Below are 16,626 nucleotides of genomic sequence, written 5' to 3'. Positions count from 1 at the left end.
AATGAAGACCAACTCCCACTGCAGAGGCCAGCCAGAAGTAGTACTAGTTGTAGGCTACTTGTGGATAGGTCTTATCCAAAACATGTATTTGATGAACTTACATTTCGAGACCACTTTCAATTATGGAAAATGCACTGAAAATAACAACTTTGCTTGAGTTTATTGGATGGATGCATTTAAATTGAAGATGTATTCAGCATAATAAAATGAGTGTCTAAAACAATTCTGTTTTCAAATGTGGTTGTTGTGATTTAAAATACTGACACACATGAATAACAAAATGACAAAACAGAACATGAACACCTTCTTATTTTATACTTATATCTTGACTGTGATTAGTAATCACAATTGTCTCACTACTGTATCTTGTTTGAATCATAGCTCTCTCTTCCAACTTCATGTCCAATTCCACCTGTAGAATTTTTATTTTCATGTCATACTTCCTTCAGATAATGCATTTTCTGTTCATGGAATTCTCGGGCTAACTTTCATGCTAGTCATCTTTTTTGTCCTTTGTTGAAAGGTTGTGGCAAGCTCTTCTTGAAAGCGAGATTCGGGTTTTTCTACAGAGTTTATCAGTGCAGATATCATTAAATATAATGTCAAAATTATAAATGAGAAAGATGTGAAATACCGATAATAATGAAGATGACCTGAAGTTGGTGTATTGTTCTTTTAGTAACATTTTCATTAGTATTGAATTTGTTGCAAATTACTGCCCAACTATTTATTTGCTCAGTCCCAGCAGTATGGCTTTTAGATTCAATAACCGGATGGTTTCAAACTATTTTTTTAAGAGATTATTCAAATTCATTAAAGTTTATTGACAGGATTTTTTTAGCCTCTGCCATTGTTTTTTTCTCACAAGCAATGGTGTTTCTGCTCCACTCCGGGTTTTTATGATCACCGTTGGACCAGCAGCATGTGCTCATAGGCAGGTGTTCACAATCAGGCTTACTTACCTTACTGGACTTCATAGTCTCAGACTAACTAAGCCAAACTTAAGCCATATCCATGAAAGTGACTTAAATGTCCCAGTTTAACTAGTCCACATGCCTACTCCTGGCTTAATCTAGGCACTGTCTGTGAAACCGGCCCTTTAGGCCTATATACTATCTATGTGTGAAATGTATGAACAGTGGACAGTGAATGCATCACTATACGTGTTTGAACGTTTATAATAGTTTGTAGTGTTAAGATGTAGGCCTTTTTAATGTCAAAATCGGAGTAAATTTATATTCATTAATACATTTTAATTGCCTTAATAGTCTAAACCTCCTCGCTGCTAATTTTAATTTGTGTCAATATTTAGGGAAACAGTCTGTGAGTTATGGAACCCTCAATTATATAAAAAAAAAGATTGAAAAAAGATAAAAGTTCATGCCCACAATAATCAATGGTCTTATTGTCCAACGGGTAGGCCTACATAGTGCAAGTATCCCTAGTCTAGAGGCCTAGAGGCAACATGGGCAGGGAGGAAAAGGGAGCAGAAAAGTGTCTGTAGGTCTGTAGCACAAAACAGAGTTTCAAAACAGCAACAGGTGATCCTAATTCAACTTAACTGACTGACTCAAAGGCCATAGCATAGGTTGATATTAGATTTATTCCATTCATTGAGCATATGTATGAGCACAATAAAACAGTCAGAGAACAGTTTATTAATATTAGCCTTTATTAAAGGAATAGCTGACGTCTTCACATTCCCGGGCTTCGGACTTTACACCGAGCACCTGAAGGCAACTTCAGCCAACGACGGTCTTTTATAGCGCGCATGCGCAATATACCAACAAGGAAGCGGCGCAGGCGAGCTCGACGGATTGTGTGGACGTATCGGTGAGCGAAAGCAGCTGCTTTCCCTCAATTAATTTGGGGGTTCACGTACTCGTGGAAAGAATGGATCATTAAAATGGAAGACTGACCGCTTCAAGGGAATTCAATGTAATTTAAGTTAGGCTACATGTAATTGTTTGTATTAGAAAAACTGAGCGACAATGATGTCAGAATGCGACCCGACAGAGACCGGCGAGCCCATACAGGACGCTGTAGGAGCAACAGAGGTGTCAGCTTCACAATGTAACTTTCTCGCCTTGGACCCTCCGGCTGTGTTATTCGACAGGAATGGGATAGGTTTGGGGCTCTCGGCGAACCCCGGGGCGGCCGTTCGTATTTCTGGCTCTTGTGAAAGCGTCCTGACCGAGCTGGAGACGGACGGCTCCGGGGAAGAGACGCTGTTGTTACCGTGCCTATCAGGAAGCTCGTCGTCACCGCGGGGCTCACGAGAGAAGCGAAGCAGGCGGAGCAGACACAGCTCTTCGTCCGATAAGGACGCCTTGGCCTCCCCAGGTAATGGCTAGTGTTGAACGATGCGTTTGAGATCTAATGAGTACAGACGGATAACTGGAAAGGCATGGCAGGGAACCCATGTTCCATGAGGGTAGCATTATGTCCTAGGTAACACATGTTACACAGGCTGATAATAGTCCACTGTGTATGCAACGTGGTTATTTATTTCAACCATTGTACTCGCACCTGGCGGCCTATCAAGTGCCCCTGGAAGGCCTTCGGTCTAATTTGGGGAACTAAAACATGGGCTACTGATGGCATAACAATAAGTTGTTACCTCTACACAGTGGAAAAGTGCCAGGGCGATAACAAAACCGACCACTGTGTGTGAATGTTATGCAAACTATCACTGGCTTGTGTTTGCATAGTTTGAGTGTGTGTGTGTACCATGTCCAGTCATAGCCTGTTCGTGAGTTGGTGTGTTATTAACAATCAGCTGATCATGTAATAGCCTAGGTGCATGTTATCATCTGTTTGGATGAGATATGCTGGCACTTTCACCTAGTGACCTGAACAGTATGTGAAAGTCCATCCACAAGTACAGTTAATAATAATCTTTGTACAATGTCGTCACTGTAAACAACCTTACACTTGCATCATGTTATTGACATCTGTGTTTTTATTTTTCAGATTATACACGTGTTCAGGTTTTTAGGTGTCCTTTAGTATGAGACTTGATAGTGTAGGCCTATAGAGACTCAAATGGGAGAATCTATGTATTGTCCCTGTATTGTTTTGTTTAGATAGATAGATAGATAGATAACTAGATGGTGATCTAGTTACCATGGAAGCAGCACATAATCTGACTTTACTGCTAATTGGATTTGACACAGTACTCCCCCTCACACCGCCCACGTTTTATTCCTTTGAAATGTCAGTTTTAAGTATTTGTTTTAACTGCTACATTCACTTCATCTGCCGGTGTCTCTCTCTCTGTGGGGATCTATTGGACGTGTTTTATCAGGGTCAGAAATCTAGGCCACAGGCTGAAATTGCAGGTGTTCACTGTGTGTCCCATTTCCTGGCCTCCTTTTCCTGGCCTCCTCTTAGGAAAACTGTGTTCAGGTGTAGAATTACAACATGGTTTTTATTCAGTGAATTGAAATATGACAAGTCACACATATTCCCAAGAGCTTCTGTCTTTACTCTCTGTCGCTGCATGTGTGATATCAAAATGCCATGGCAATCTCCATTGCAAATTCTGTCAGTTAAGCTTTACCACACACATATCTCACCGAACACGACCCTACAATATGAGTGTGTGGCTCTATACCGACTGTTTACACAGCCAATTTTCAGGGCCTCTGCTGTGTATAAATCCCTGACTTTTTTGAGTAGCCTAGATATTTGCTGATTTTTTTATTTTTTTTTTTATTTAATTTTTTTTTACTTTTATTTGAGTGGTTTTATGTTTTTTTTTTTTACATATGGACAAACAGAATAAGTAAACACATACAATACATACACAACACCCAACCCCCTCTCCCGGGAGGAGTTAAAGACACATTTAAAACATTAGAATACCATTGAAATACAAGACACCAAAAGATATTTGCTGAATTTGACAAAGTGTTTCACATTATAATGATTTAGGATGATTTTAATCTTTCTTGACTGACAGTCTTAACAGCATAGCACAACAACATTTGAATTATGTAAAAGCACTAATGGATTGAGTGTGTATGAGCTTATTTAATGACTGAAATATATAAAGTAGATATTTCGGTGTGGCCAAACGGCGCACTACCAGTAACCCTTTTTAGAGTGCAGTGTTGCAACACCTCACACACTGTGCACTGCAGGTCAGCTGGTCTCTGGAGCTGAGAGCCAGCTCTGGTGGGTGCATTAACTGACCAAGGCTCTGAGAGGCCCACATCAAATATGCATATGCACGTCACACACAGAAAGACATGCCAAGCACTCTGTAGTCCAGTACAGTGCATGAGGACGATGATTATGATGTTGGTGGTAAAGAAGAAATACATTTGGGAGAGAGGAGGTCTGTATGTGTATTTTACTTTCACTCCAGATTTGGGCAGAGTGGAAGAGAGAGACAGAGACATTCCTTCCTGCAGTCACACTACACAGTGACATTCACCATAGACTTTACCAACACTTAAATCCAGTGCTATTGTACACCTTTCTTCAAGCAAAACAGATGAATAAACCCACTGAATCTATTGTTAGAAATTAAGTGATGAAGATCAAATATTGTGCCAAATCTGTTGTACAGTACACAGAGACATTGTGTTGTTACGAGAGGCATTCATCTCCAAGTTATCGATGTCTATCTTTGCTCCAATTGCAGTTCAATGCACAATAATTACTTGAACGTACAAAATAGTGTGAACTGTTCATGCTTGTTGCCATGTGATTCCTTCTTACCATGTATATTCCTCCTAATCAAGATATACGTGTTGGGTAATCTTTTTCTTTTTGCTACTTTAAGTTGCACCTCATGCCCAGCAGACCTTTTAAAAACATAGTGGCGCTATTGAGGTTGGTGTTTTTCAGCTGGATGTGAATGGACTGTACGTGGAGGCCCGCGTCGTCCTCTTTTTAATTAGCTCGTCTCACTGATTTTGTAAGTTTGCCCACTTGCAATGAAATGAACGGTCTATCATTTTAATGCAAGGTTTATTTTAACAGTGATAGACAGAATATCAAAAAGAACATCCAGAAGATCACATAAAAAAAATATATAAATTATTTTGCATTTCATTGAGTGAATTAAGTATTTGATCCCCTATCAAAACATTGCTTAGTACTTGGTGGAGAAACCCTTGTTGGAGAGTACAGAGGTCAGACGTGTCTTGTAGTTGATGACCAGGTTTGCACACAGCTCAGGAGGATATTTGGACCACTCCTCTTTGCAGATCCTCTCCTAATCTTTAAGGTTTTGAGGCTGTAGCTTGAGCTTCAGTTCCCTCCACAGATCTATTGGATTAAGGTCCGGAGACTGGCTAGGCCACTCCATGACCCTAATGTGCTTCTTCTTGAGCCACTCCTTTGTTGCCTTTGCTGTATTTTTAGGGTCATTGGCGTGCTGGAGGACCACATCACCTTCTCCCAAGCATTCTCTGAGTCGTTCAGGTGTTCATTGGCAAACTTCAGACGGTTTTGTACATGTCCCTTCTTGAGCAGGGGGACCCTACGGGCACTACAGGATTTCAATCCATTACGGCATAGTGTGTTACCATTGTTTTTCTTGGTGACTGTGGTCCCAGCTGCTTTGGGATCATAAACAGGCTCCTCCCGTGTAGATCTGGGCTGATCCATCACCTTTCTCATGATCATTGATACCGCACAAGGTGAGATCTTGCATGGAGCCCCAGACCAAGGGAGATTGATGGTCATTTTGTTTCTTTCATTTTCTCGGCAGATAGGTGATCCGAATTCTCAAAATGCTTAGGAAAGGCATAGGAAAGGAGCCTCGATTCATCCTTTAACCCTCCTTTAGCATAGGTTACTCCGGACCAACCTATGCTAAAGGAAAGGAGATAGTGGTATCCCATAATCCTTTACGGCGGCAAGATTTAAAGCAACAGGCCACCGACGGAGTTTACCGACTCTACACGAATACGAACGAGAGGTAAAACAGAAGAGAGGAGAGGAGAAGAGAGGAAGATTTAACTCGGCTAAAACAAAATACCCTCCCTCCCCCCTAAAGATAATTAAGAACTCATAAAAGACCAACATCATAATAGCTATTTTCATAGCTCATAATTTACACCATAAGAAAATAAATTACCAACTTCACATTTAATGAAGTTACTGGGGGCAGTTCATTTCAACATAAGTGTAGCCTCTTTTTATTCCACATGTGAATTGGGATTCAAGTGGCCTTAAATATTCCCCTTGGCCAAGTCCGATCTAAGTGATTCTCTCGGTTGGCGACAACCTGATTAAAATCAATATGAAAAGAACGCATGGATCAAACGAGCGCTTGTTGTTGTCCATTTTCGGAGAATAGTGTAGTTTCACGCTAGTGACTCACGTCAGCAATACTCGCCGTCGCGCAATGACGTCGGTCAGGAAAAGTGGAGTCGAATTCTTTTGAAACAGTGCTGTCTTTTCCTATGTTCGATAGGAAGCACCTTTCATCTCTCCTTAACCCCGATGACGTTTAGGGGTTAAGGTATAGGAAAGGAGGCTTATAGGTTAGGAGATTGGACTATTCGGATAGGCCCCAGGTCTACAATCTTGTCCCTGATGTCCTTAGACAGCTCTTTGGTCTTGCCCATGATGGAGAGGTTGGAGTTTGATTTATTGACTCTGTGGACAGGTGTATTTTATACAGGTAACAAGTTCAGACTGGTATGTTTTATACAGGAAACTACTTGAGATTAGGAATACTTTGTTAAAGCCCAAGGACTAATCTGTGGGAGCCAGAATTCTTTATGGTTGGTAGGGGATCAAATACTTATTTCACTCAATGAAATGCAAAATAATATATATATTTTTTTAATGTGATTTCCTGGATATTCTTTTTGATATTCTGTCTATCACTGTTAAAATAAACCTAGCTTGAAAATGATAGACTGCTCCTTTCTTTGTAAGTGGGCAAACTTACAAAATCGGTGAGGGATCAAATACTTATTTCCTCCACTGTAAGTGGCTTAGTTTAACCATTCATAATGTATTTACTGTTTGTTTGAGCATCCAATATCATATGTTGGTTAGGTACTAGGAATGTTATCAATGTGTGTCAGCCACAACTGTGTTGCAGTGATGCTGAGGATTTTGAAATATGGATATATATAAGGATTTGTTCTGAAGTATACACAACTTTATGTATGTTAATCACAGGGCATTCATGTAAAGCTATCCTTTTGAAGTGGCATAAATTATGCAACATCATTGTTCCATTTATTTAAGAAATGCCAATGCTATTTACTGTAGCACATTCCGAGTGCACATAAAATGAATTTAAATATTAACCCGAACGCCTTCCTACTCCAGGTAACAGTGGAGACTTCAACCATTTCCCTGAGGATCCCGTGTTTGCCGAAATCATCCAAAGGGCGGAACAAGCTATTGAGAATGGCGTCTGTCCAGAGAGGATTTCCCAGGGTTCCAGTGGGAGCTACTTTGTCAAAGACCCAAAAGGGGTAAGAGAGGAATAAAGCCACGGCACTGATATATGAGGAGGCGCCATAGTGCGAAGTTGCAAACTTAACTGAAGTTTAAAACCCGCATTATATTCACCTACCCCATTTAGATTGATCCAGCTAGTTTAGACCTTGAACTTGCTAGGTTTGTGACATTTAGCTTTAGCTCCCTAATAAGGTGGTTCTTTGCACTTGAGCAAAGTCACATAACTGAACCGGAGGAAGACTGTCCAGAAGATACTTGCTGAATAATGCAGCCAGCGATGCTCCCATCGATAACAAATGGCCAGCGTGCATGATTAGGATCACATTAACACGTTTAACGCAGAGCCAAAGGATATTGATGTGTGACTTGTTAGCAGCATATCTGTCACTTAACATTTATCGCTTGTGTCTTGGCCGGGGCTCTTTAGTCTTGTTCTTTAAAGGTCCCATGACATTCAAAAAGGGTTAGTTCTGTCATGCGTGTGCTGTATTTTCCCCATGGTCTGTGATGTAACACTGTTTGTTTATCATTCTCTTTTCCTTCTACAGAAAATCATTGGTGTTTTCAAACCAAAGTCAGAAGAGCCCTACGGTCACCTGAACCCCAAATGGACCAAATATTTTCACAAGGTAAACGTGTCCAATGAATGTCTGTGTGTAGACCAGCTGGTGTAGCAGAACAACATGTCACAACAGGTTAACATTTAAAAAAGAAAAATGCCTTCTCACGTTTTCCCTCTGGTTCCCTCTCATTAGCTGTGCTGTCCGTGTTGTTTTGGCCGAGGCTGCTTGGTGCCTAACCAGGGTTACCTCTCAGAGGCTGCAGCGTCACTGGTCGATACCAAGCTAGGCCTGGGAGTGGTGCCCAAAACAAAGGTAGGGAGGGTCTCTGAGTGCATGTGTGATTATATTACAAGTGAAAGATTTAGAATCTGCCACAGGCCATCACAGTTCACCTGAAATCAGACTAAATAATGAACTCCACTAAATTCAATATTCAAATAGAATATTCAGTCAACACCTGAACAAACCTGGAAGTATGTTGGTTGTTTGTTTGGTTGCATCCAAATTAGCTTGAGCATAAGCTAGAAGCTATTTGTCCTGGGTTCCTTCAGTTTTCTTTGTGACAATACAATTAACATAATTACATTAATCAAAATACACAAACATTAGACATTACACGCAATACATCACATTTACAGTAACAAAAATATGTTTGACTCAAACATAAATAAAAAACAGACATTACAAAACTCTTAAATGAATCTATATCTAAAGGATAAGTGAAAACAAAATAGCCCATATAACCGGCACAATACAAATAATTAATATTGGCTACTTACGTTTCTATGAAGGGAATATTTTTCAATATATTATATAAATATTATTTGGGAGTACGTTCCATTCAAGCATTGCTCTGTATGTTACTGAATTTTGAGCTGATTTGATTGTTTGCGTAAGGGGAAATAAAACAACCTCGAGCGGCTGCATGCCTCGTTGGATAAGGGTGTGTATCTGAACTAAAGAAAGTGAAAGGAGTTTTAGTTGTTATGGCATTCACAAAGAAAATCCTAAGTGAATACACAACACTTATATAACTATACTACTTATAACTTGAAACCAGGAAAGGCTTTCATCAAGATATAGAAGTAGATGTGATTGTTATCGCTGTATAGCAGTAGGATAAACTATGCAGCAGTATTCACAAGGTAAAACTAAAGCAGTGTTAAATGAGCTGCTTCCTTTCTATCAGGTGGTGTTTCTGGCTAGTGAAACCTTCCACTACAACGCCATCGACAGAGCCAAATCCAGAGGGAAGAAATACGCCTTAGAGAAAGTTCCCAAGGTGGGACGACGCTTCCACAGAGTGGGCCTGCCACCAAAGGTACAGAGAACAACTCCTAGCTGTCATGTATGAGAAATCACTTGGGCTGGAAACTCTTCTCGTGTTCATTCCTGTGTGGTACACCCCTTCAGCTTAACTTTACATTTTATTCTGTGTTATCAGAGTGTTTATTCAATTAAACGGGTCAGAGGAAGCATAAACGTCATCTCTGCTTTTTTCTTTTTGTTAAGTTTATTTCTTGGTATTTCATGCTTTTATTGGATAGTTTTGGAGAGAGAGAGAGAAATGACATGCAAATAAAGACCACAGGCCGGATTTAAACCTGTGATCTTCTACTTCTGAGGACTGAGCCTCTATGGGCGGGCGCTCACTACACCTTGAGTGCCCTCATTTCTGCCTCTATCATTTCTATGGGTCTATCAAACAGTGATTGGGAATCCATATCGTTCTCATAGTGTAATCAATTCACACACGGTCCCAATTTGACCATTTACATAAAAACACCTATGACAATGTATTGTGCTGCTCCCTGTTGTTGACCCATTGATGATTTCTAGTTGTACAGCTGTTGTGAAAAGACGGCTAAAAATGACGTGTTGAGGAAGCAGTATGAGGAAGTTTGCCTCAGATTTCAACTGTTAACGCTCTGCTGACATTTAGACCTGTTGCATCATGGCACCACACCACATCATTACCATATGAACAAACTGTTATGTTATGTGATGTGTTTCTTGTTGTGTGTGTGTGTTTCCAGGTGGGCTCATTTCAGCTGTTTGTGGAGGGTTACCGTGAAGCAGACTACTGGCTGCGGCGCTTTGAGGCAGAGCCTCTGCCGGAGAACATCAGGAAGCAGCTGCAGACCCAGTTTGAGCGGCTGGTAGTGTTGGACTACGTTATCAGGAACACAGGTGCGGCTGCCTCTGTGTTGACATTTTAACTGTTTATTGGAGACATGGCAGGCAAAAATATTTTTGCATATTTCAAAATAAGTTTTGTTTTAATACTCAGAACCAAAAAGCTCAACTTCTACAGCACTTACATCAATTAAACCGTCCATAATATTTCTTAGCACTATTCTGGAAAGTATTACAGAAGGATTTGTTCATAAGTTGTAAAATTTGTGATTAATGATCTTTATCTTTAAGCATTTCAAAAATGCGTTTTTACATTTGTACATAATATTTTATTCAAACATTCATGAAAATTGTTAATCAAAAATATTTTTTTTAATGTAAGGAATCATATGGCAGAGTTTCATGATTACAAATGCTACCATATTCCCCTGAAGTGTCTCGCCTTAAAGGCAGCATTGCAAAACAGTCCATCGACCAACATATTTAAATTAGGGCTGTCAAACGATTAACATTTTTAATCAGATTAATCACAGGATTCTGTGGATTAATCACGATTAATTTTACCATTCGAAATACGCCCGAAAAATTCGAATTTTCTCTGTATATTGTTGGATGAACGGAAAGATAAAGGACAGAAGGTGGATATGTACATTTAAAATTACTATGTTTATTAATTGAAAATCCAAATGGTTTTAATACTGAAAATAAATTTAAATCAAACTAAAATATATAGGCCTACCTACCAAACCATAATTCAATTGGTCCGTCTCTTTATTATGTCTTTGGGCAAATATAGGATAGGCTTCTTTAGGTTGTGCATTCTTAAATACAACTTGATTAGTGTGTGTGTGTGTGTGTGTGTGTGTGTGTGTGTGTGTGTGTGTGTGTGTGTGTGTGTGTGTGTGTGTGTGTGTGTGTGTGTGTGTGTGTGTGTGTGTGTACCCACGACCACGTTCTAGGGGACTGTTCATGTGTGCCAGGAAGCCGACGTTATGTTGTCTACTCACACACACCTCTGAAAACTGCAGACGTTTGTGTCCTCGCGGGCTCTGAACAGAGCGGACAATGTTTCTCCTCCTGTTGCTTCGACATCAACTGTCACCCGTGGCAGTTGTTTTTATACTATATATGCCCCCGACACAGACGTGACCGTTAGCAGTTTAAAACACGGCATGGGCTAACGTGCTGCTATGTTTGGCTGAGCGCAGCTACTGAACCTGGGTCAGCCACAACTTAGCGTGATTGTAGTACAGAGCCGGTGGGATGCAGGGGGCGGATCATTCTGCGCATGCGTTAAAAAAATGTATGCCGATAATTCCAGAAATTAATCATTAACGCGTTAATTTTGACAGGCCTAATTTAAATCCATTTTCCTACATGTACTACTGTATAATGATAATGGTAAAAATGCTATTCATCAAATGACTTAAGAGAGATTACTTTAAAACATGAGTCATTGACGGCCATCGTCACCAGTGTTGTCTTGCACATCCTAGTTGCTTGTCTGCATGTTTACAAGTTCATTAGCGCGTCGCATTGACTTTTCCCTCATCATAACAGCCACGGCCCTTTGTCCCGACTAAACAACATACGTGTTAAAATGTCTTCTTCTCACACTACACTCCTTTATTTTCATTTTGCCTCCCTCCGCAGACCGAGGCAACGACAACTGGTTGATCAAGTATGAGAAGCCAGGAGGAGGAGAGGGCCAAAAGGGGAGGTCGGACCAAGAAATACTTAAGGTGTGTTCAGATGGATCAAAGAGCAAATTGTCACCCTTATTAAACTGCCGGAATGTTGATACAATTTCAAAGTAGGGGACTTCTCATGTTAAAACACGCACACACAAAAGGTTAAAAGCTAACACTGGTCCTGACAAGGATGCCTGTATGAGCACTCACTCACTCACTCACTCACTCACTCACTCACTCACTCACTCACTCACTCACTCACTCACTCACTCACTCACTCACTCACTCACTCACTCACTCACTCACTCACTCACTCACTCACTCACTCACTCGCTCACTAACTCACTAAAAAATTGTTGAAAGCTAAAACTAGCCCTAACAAGGAGGCCTCTACAAGAACACACACACACCCATGCTCTGTCAGTCATTCACACACAGAGGCCCACATAGACGGACAAAAGCTCGGATACTACAGGTCTAGAACAAACCAGAGTCCCAGTACTTTGCTGGTTAAAGCAACAGGAGCACTATCTGACCCTGACTGAGAATCATCAATCATTGTTTGCTATGTATTGATAAATGAGCAAAGCTTGTCATCTCTCTGTCCAATTAATCAGGGCCTTTTGGACAGGGATCAATAACTAGCGTGTGTGCTCATTCATCACTCAGTGGTGGTGACTTCTCTCATCATTTTCTCCTGTTTCACTGTAGGATTCAGAATGGCCAGAGAGTACTTCAGACTCCTGCAGCAAGATAGCGGCCATCGACAACGGCCTGGCCTTCCCCTTTAAACACCCAGACGAATGGAGAGCCTGTATGTTGGTCTCTTTCACCTCTTATCTGTCATGTTCTGTCTTTGCTACAGTACTTGCTGTCTCAGTCAACACCTAGTTACTAAACAGTTTCTTTCTGTTCTTTGAGTCGATGTCTGTTCTTAATCAGGCCTGCAAAAATGATTCTCAGTAAAGGAATAGTTTGACAATGTGTGTACTTCGTAATGTATTTATTTGCTGTTTTGCTGAAACAAGACAAGGAGATCGATACCACTCTCATGCCTGTACATTAGCTTAGATTAGATTAGCAGTAAGACTAGAAAGAGGAAGAAACGGCAAATTGAACAAGGTATTTCTTTTTAAGTTCAAATGAATAAGAACAGTAAAAATCCAGTTACAACCAGTAAACACACCCATCATGAAGCTATAAAGTGTGGAGGAAAATAAAGTAGTACCATTGAGAGATGACTGTGAAAGAGCACAGCTGTGACTGTGGTGGCAGGTAGTTGTTGTGAGAGCTCATGTGGAGGTGTCCTTTCCATCAGACCCGTTCCACTGGGCGTGGCTGCCCCAGTCCAAGGTGCCCTTCTCCCAGGAGACCAGAGAGCTGGTGCTGTCCCGCATCTCCGACATGAACTTCATCCAGGACCTCTGTGAGGACCTCTATGAGATGTTCAAGGTACAAGCAGTCGACGCTTAACGTCACATCTTTTACTATACAGATTCAAATAGATGCAGTCATGGGAACTTTTGAATGTAATGATAATGACACATAATGACGCCTGCTAACAAGAGCTCTGGGTTTTTCTCTCTCATCAGACGGACAAAGGCTTTGACCAAACCATATTTGAGAGACAGATGTCTGTTATGAGAGGACAGGTGAGTTTTTCTATATATTTCCTTTCTCTCTCTGCCCTTTCTCTTTCTCCATTGTGTCCTCTATTTTGGTATTTCCGGTTCTTTCCTTTTATACACCACCACCTCTCTCTTTTCTCTTTTCCGTGCCCTACTTTCAGTCACTTTCATTGTTTGCTCTGTACACTCGTCACCACCCTTCTTTACCTGATTATCTCCCTCCACCCCTGTTTACTTCCCTGTCTCACATTTCCTGTCTTTCTGTTCGCTCCTCACCTCTACCCCTGCTGTTCTCTTGCCTCTTTCTGACTGTATTGATGGCATAATGATAAAAGTGGACGACAGCAGACAGTTGCATAACTTTCACATAAGAAGTTTTTCTCCTGTTGTAATCATAATATACTGTGCCCAGCCCAGTGTTTTACATTACATACATACAAAAAATTATTGATTGTTTAATTGAATTCCCTTTTTAACAGATTAGATTATACTTTTATAATCCATGCTGCAAGGTGCTCAACCTCCCAGACACACTCAAATGCAACCAATAGATAGATGGATGGATAGATAACCTTCATTGAGGCGGGGGGAAAAAACTATTGTGAGTGAGGCTCTCATTTACAATGGTACCCTGTTTATACATAAGTACATTTTTGCAATGCAGTAAAATGTCTTAAAAAAGATCTGAATACAGTTTTACCCAAATCAGTCAGCACAAGTGTGGTGTCCCACTATTCTAACTTTTTAAAGGGATGATAAGTAAAATGGAGGCTTGTAAATAAAAACAAGACTGTGTTGTTCCCTACGTCTACCTTCTCATACAAGGAACAATGATGGGTCTTGTAACTATCGCATGTAATAAACCTGAGAGAACTGTGGTACAAAGCCTCCAGGGGCTCGAGGGGTTGTGCAGCAACATGCATGTACTGTACATCACATCTGCATAGTCCAATACTGATAAAAAATAAATGTTATACAATCTATTATTAAAAATAAAAAACGTCCTGTTTCTATAGATTTTTATTTTTTTTACCCTTTCAGTGTTGCAGATAATTCAGAGATGTGAGGTTTTTAAAGTTAGTTTTTCGTCCAGACAGATACCCAGATATTTCACATTTAACATTGGACCTTTTTTCTGCATTTAAACCATATTTATAGTTCTGAGATTTAAAATTCATGGGATATTTGATACTATCTACTATTTAGTATGGTAGAAAAAAAAGATTTAGGATGTCCGGATTCTTGTGGCCATATTTAGTATGGCTAGAAATACCCGGATGTCTACTGCATCTTAACTATATTCTTTTTATGGTCAGATGTAGTATGTAGAATAGAAAAAAATAAATAGTATGAGATTTGGAACGCAGGGTTTCTCACATCTCTTTTTAAAAATGGCCGTCCCCCAGGTGTTGAACCTGACCCAGGCCCTGAAGGACGGGAAGAGCCCCATCCAGCTGGTGCAGATGCCCCGGGTCATAGTGGAGCGCAGCCGATCAGGTGGACATGGCCGCGTGGTCACCCTGGGCAACGCCTTCACACAGACCTTCCACTGCAAGCGGCCCTTCTTCTCCTCCTGGTAGTCAGATGGGTGAGGAGGGAGAGAGCTCACGATGGAGACACTTCTGAAACATCTATTTTTGTTTTTTTCCTGAGGAGTATTTCACCGAAGACTGCTGCTCGTATTTCCAAGGCAAGAAAATAAATGGTAGTGAAGTTAAGAAAGAAGAAATATGGGGCTTTAGGGCCAGTCATTACTTTGTGTAGAGAAGCAAGCAAGCGGGATAGATACCAGTGTCTCTTAGAGACCTTGGGGGCTGTTGGTGGTTACCATGGTGAATTGATTGGATAATGGGCCTTTCCATAGAGGTTGTCTATTGTAAGGAAGCAGAAACTTTTTTATTTAGATTTTTTTTTACCCACCTTAAGTACCTACTGAAGTCTCTTGCAAGTTTTCTTAGTGGGGCGAATGGCCAAAGAACAAGCACTTACAAACCACAAGCTAACAGATCTGTGGTCTGTAGTGTTTGGGGATCTTAAAGGACTGCTTTCACAGAACTCTCCAGAAAGGGATTTTTTTTTTTTTTTTTTCAAAATGTGGGACATCGCTTTTTCCCGGTCTGGGATACAATATGCGCTTTGCCTTGCAGGGTTACTTATTAAAATATAGATGTGCACTTCACTCACACTGCTGGAAGTGTTTGACTAGTGCTACACAACTGGGTCACACCACTCTTTACCCAGTGTTAGTTCTTAACTTTAACCTCATCTGTTGGACAAACAGCAACCCAGTGTCTTCAACTCTCACTACTGCCAAAATCTGTTTGGGGGGGAGGGGGAAGTATATTTAAAGGCCTCAAGGGAAGGATATTGTTGAAACTTGAATATGACATTTGGAGGAGGGAGGACTAGTTATACACACATTGCTTGAATGTAATCTGTTTACGGTTTTCTACACAGATTGTTACTCCTAAACATTTCAACGCGCGTGATTAGCGTCAAAAACAAAGACATTTTCTCGTTACAATTGAATGAATGTATTTGTTGGTTGACATGTATTTAATTGCTGGCAAGCAGCTTTCTGCTGTGGCATGGGGGATGGAACCTCCCTTTTGCAATTCATTATTTGAAGAGGCGAAAGAAAATCTGAGGAGGATATTTCACACTTGCTCGATGCCGTTGTGTTTTCCTATATGTATGCATCTTGAAATTTCTATTCCAACTCAATGATTGTATGAGAAAAGTTGTATATTTAACAGAAGAAAAATAAAATTTGGGAAATTTGAGTCTTTGTTTTGATTAGATTTGTGTGATAGTTTCACTGAACAAAAAAAGTGATAGTAATGGCATAAATTAAGATGAAATTATAGCAATATGTTACATACAGTATTACTGCTGTGTACAGTTACTCACCTGTCACCTCATTAATTAATGTCCTTAAACAATGTTGACAGAGCTGTTCCCAATAGGGCTAAGATGACTTGGGTGTCACAGTTTCCATACTCGTGTGACAGGGCCATTCAACCAGTAGACTTAAGGATTAACCGGTGATGGTAATCAACAGTAATTGTTCAATCTTAAGTGAGCTTTTAATCACAGACCGGCAGGCAGTTACCCGCTTTGTTAAAATAACAATTCACCGTCCGAACAATGTTCTAAGCTAACATAGAG

At 40.4% G+C, this 16,626-nt stretch overlaps 1 protein-coding gene across 1 annotated transcript; it reads left to right on the top strand.

The window, feature by feature from the left end:
- Positions 1 to 1,804: 1,804 nt before the first annotated feature.
- Positions 1,805 to 16,234, top strand: pi4k2b (phosphatidylinositol 4-kinase type 2 beta). Its single transcript, XM_080030149.1, has 11 exons — positions 1,805 to 2,343; positions 7,306 to 7,454; positions 7,989 to 8,069; positions 8,196 to 8,315; positions 9,193 to 9,324; positions 10,040 to 10,193; positions 11,793 to 11,881; positions 12,542 to 12,644; positions 13,149 to 13,282; positions 13,423 to 13,482; positions 14,865 to 16,234. The coding sequence occupies exons 1-11, from the start codon at positions 1,992 to 1,994 to the stop codon at positions 15,036 to 15,038; spliced, it is 1,548 nt and encodes a 515-aa protein (XP_079886275.1). The 5' UTR covers positions 1,805 to 1,991; the 3' UTR covers positions 15,039 to 16,234.
- The last annotated feature ends 392 nt before the right edge of the window (positions 16,235 to 16,626 follow it).

The sequence above is a fragment of the Ammodytes marinus genome (genome assembly GCF_949987685.1).
Source record: "Ammodytes marinus genome assembly, chromosome: 6".
In the NCBI taxonomy this organism is placed as follows: Eukaryota; Metazoa; Chordata; class Actinopteri; order Uranoscopiformes; family Ammodytidae; genus Ammodytes; species Ammodytes marinus.
This window is presented reverse-complemented; position numbering and strand designations above follow the sequence as displayed.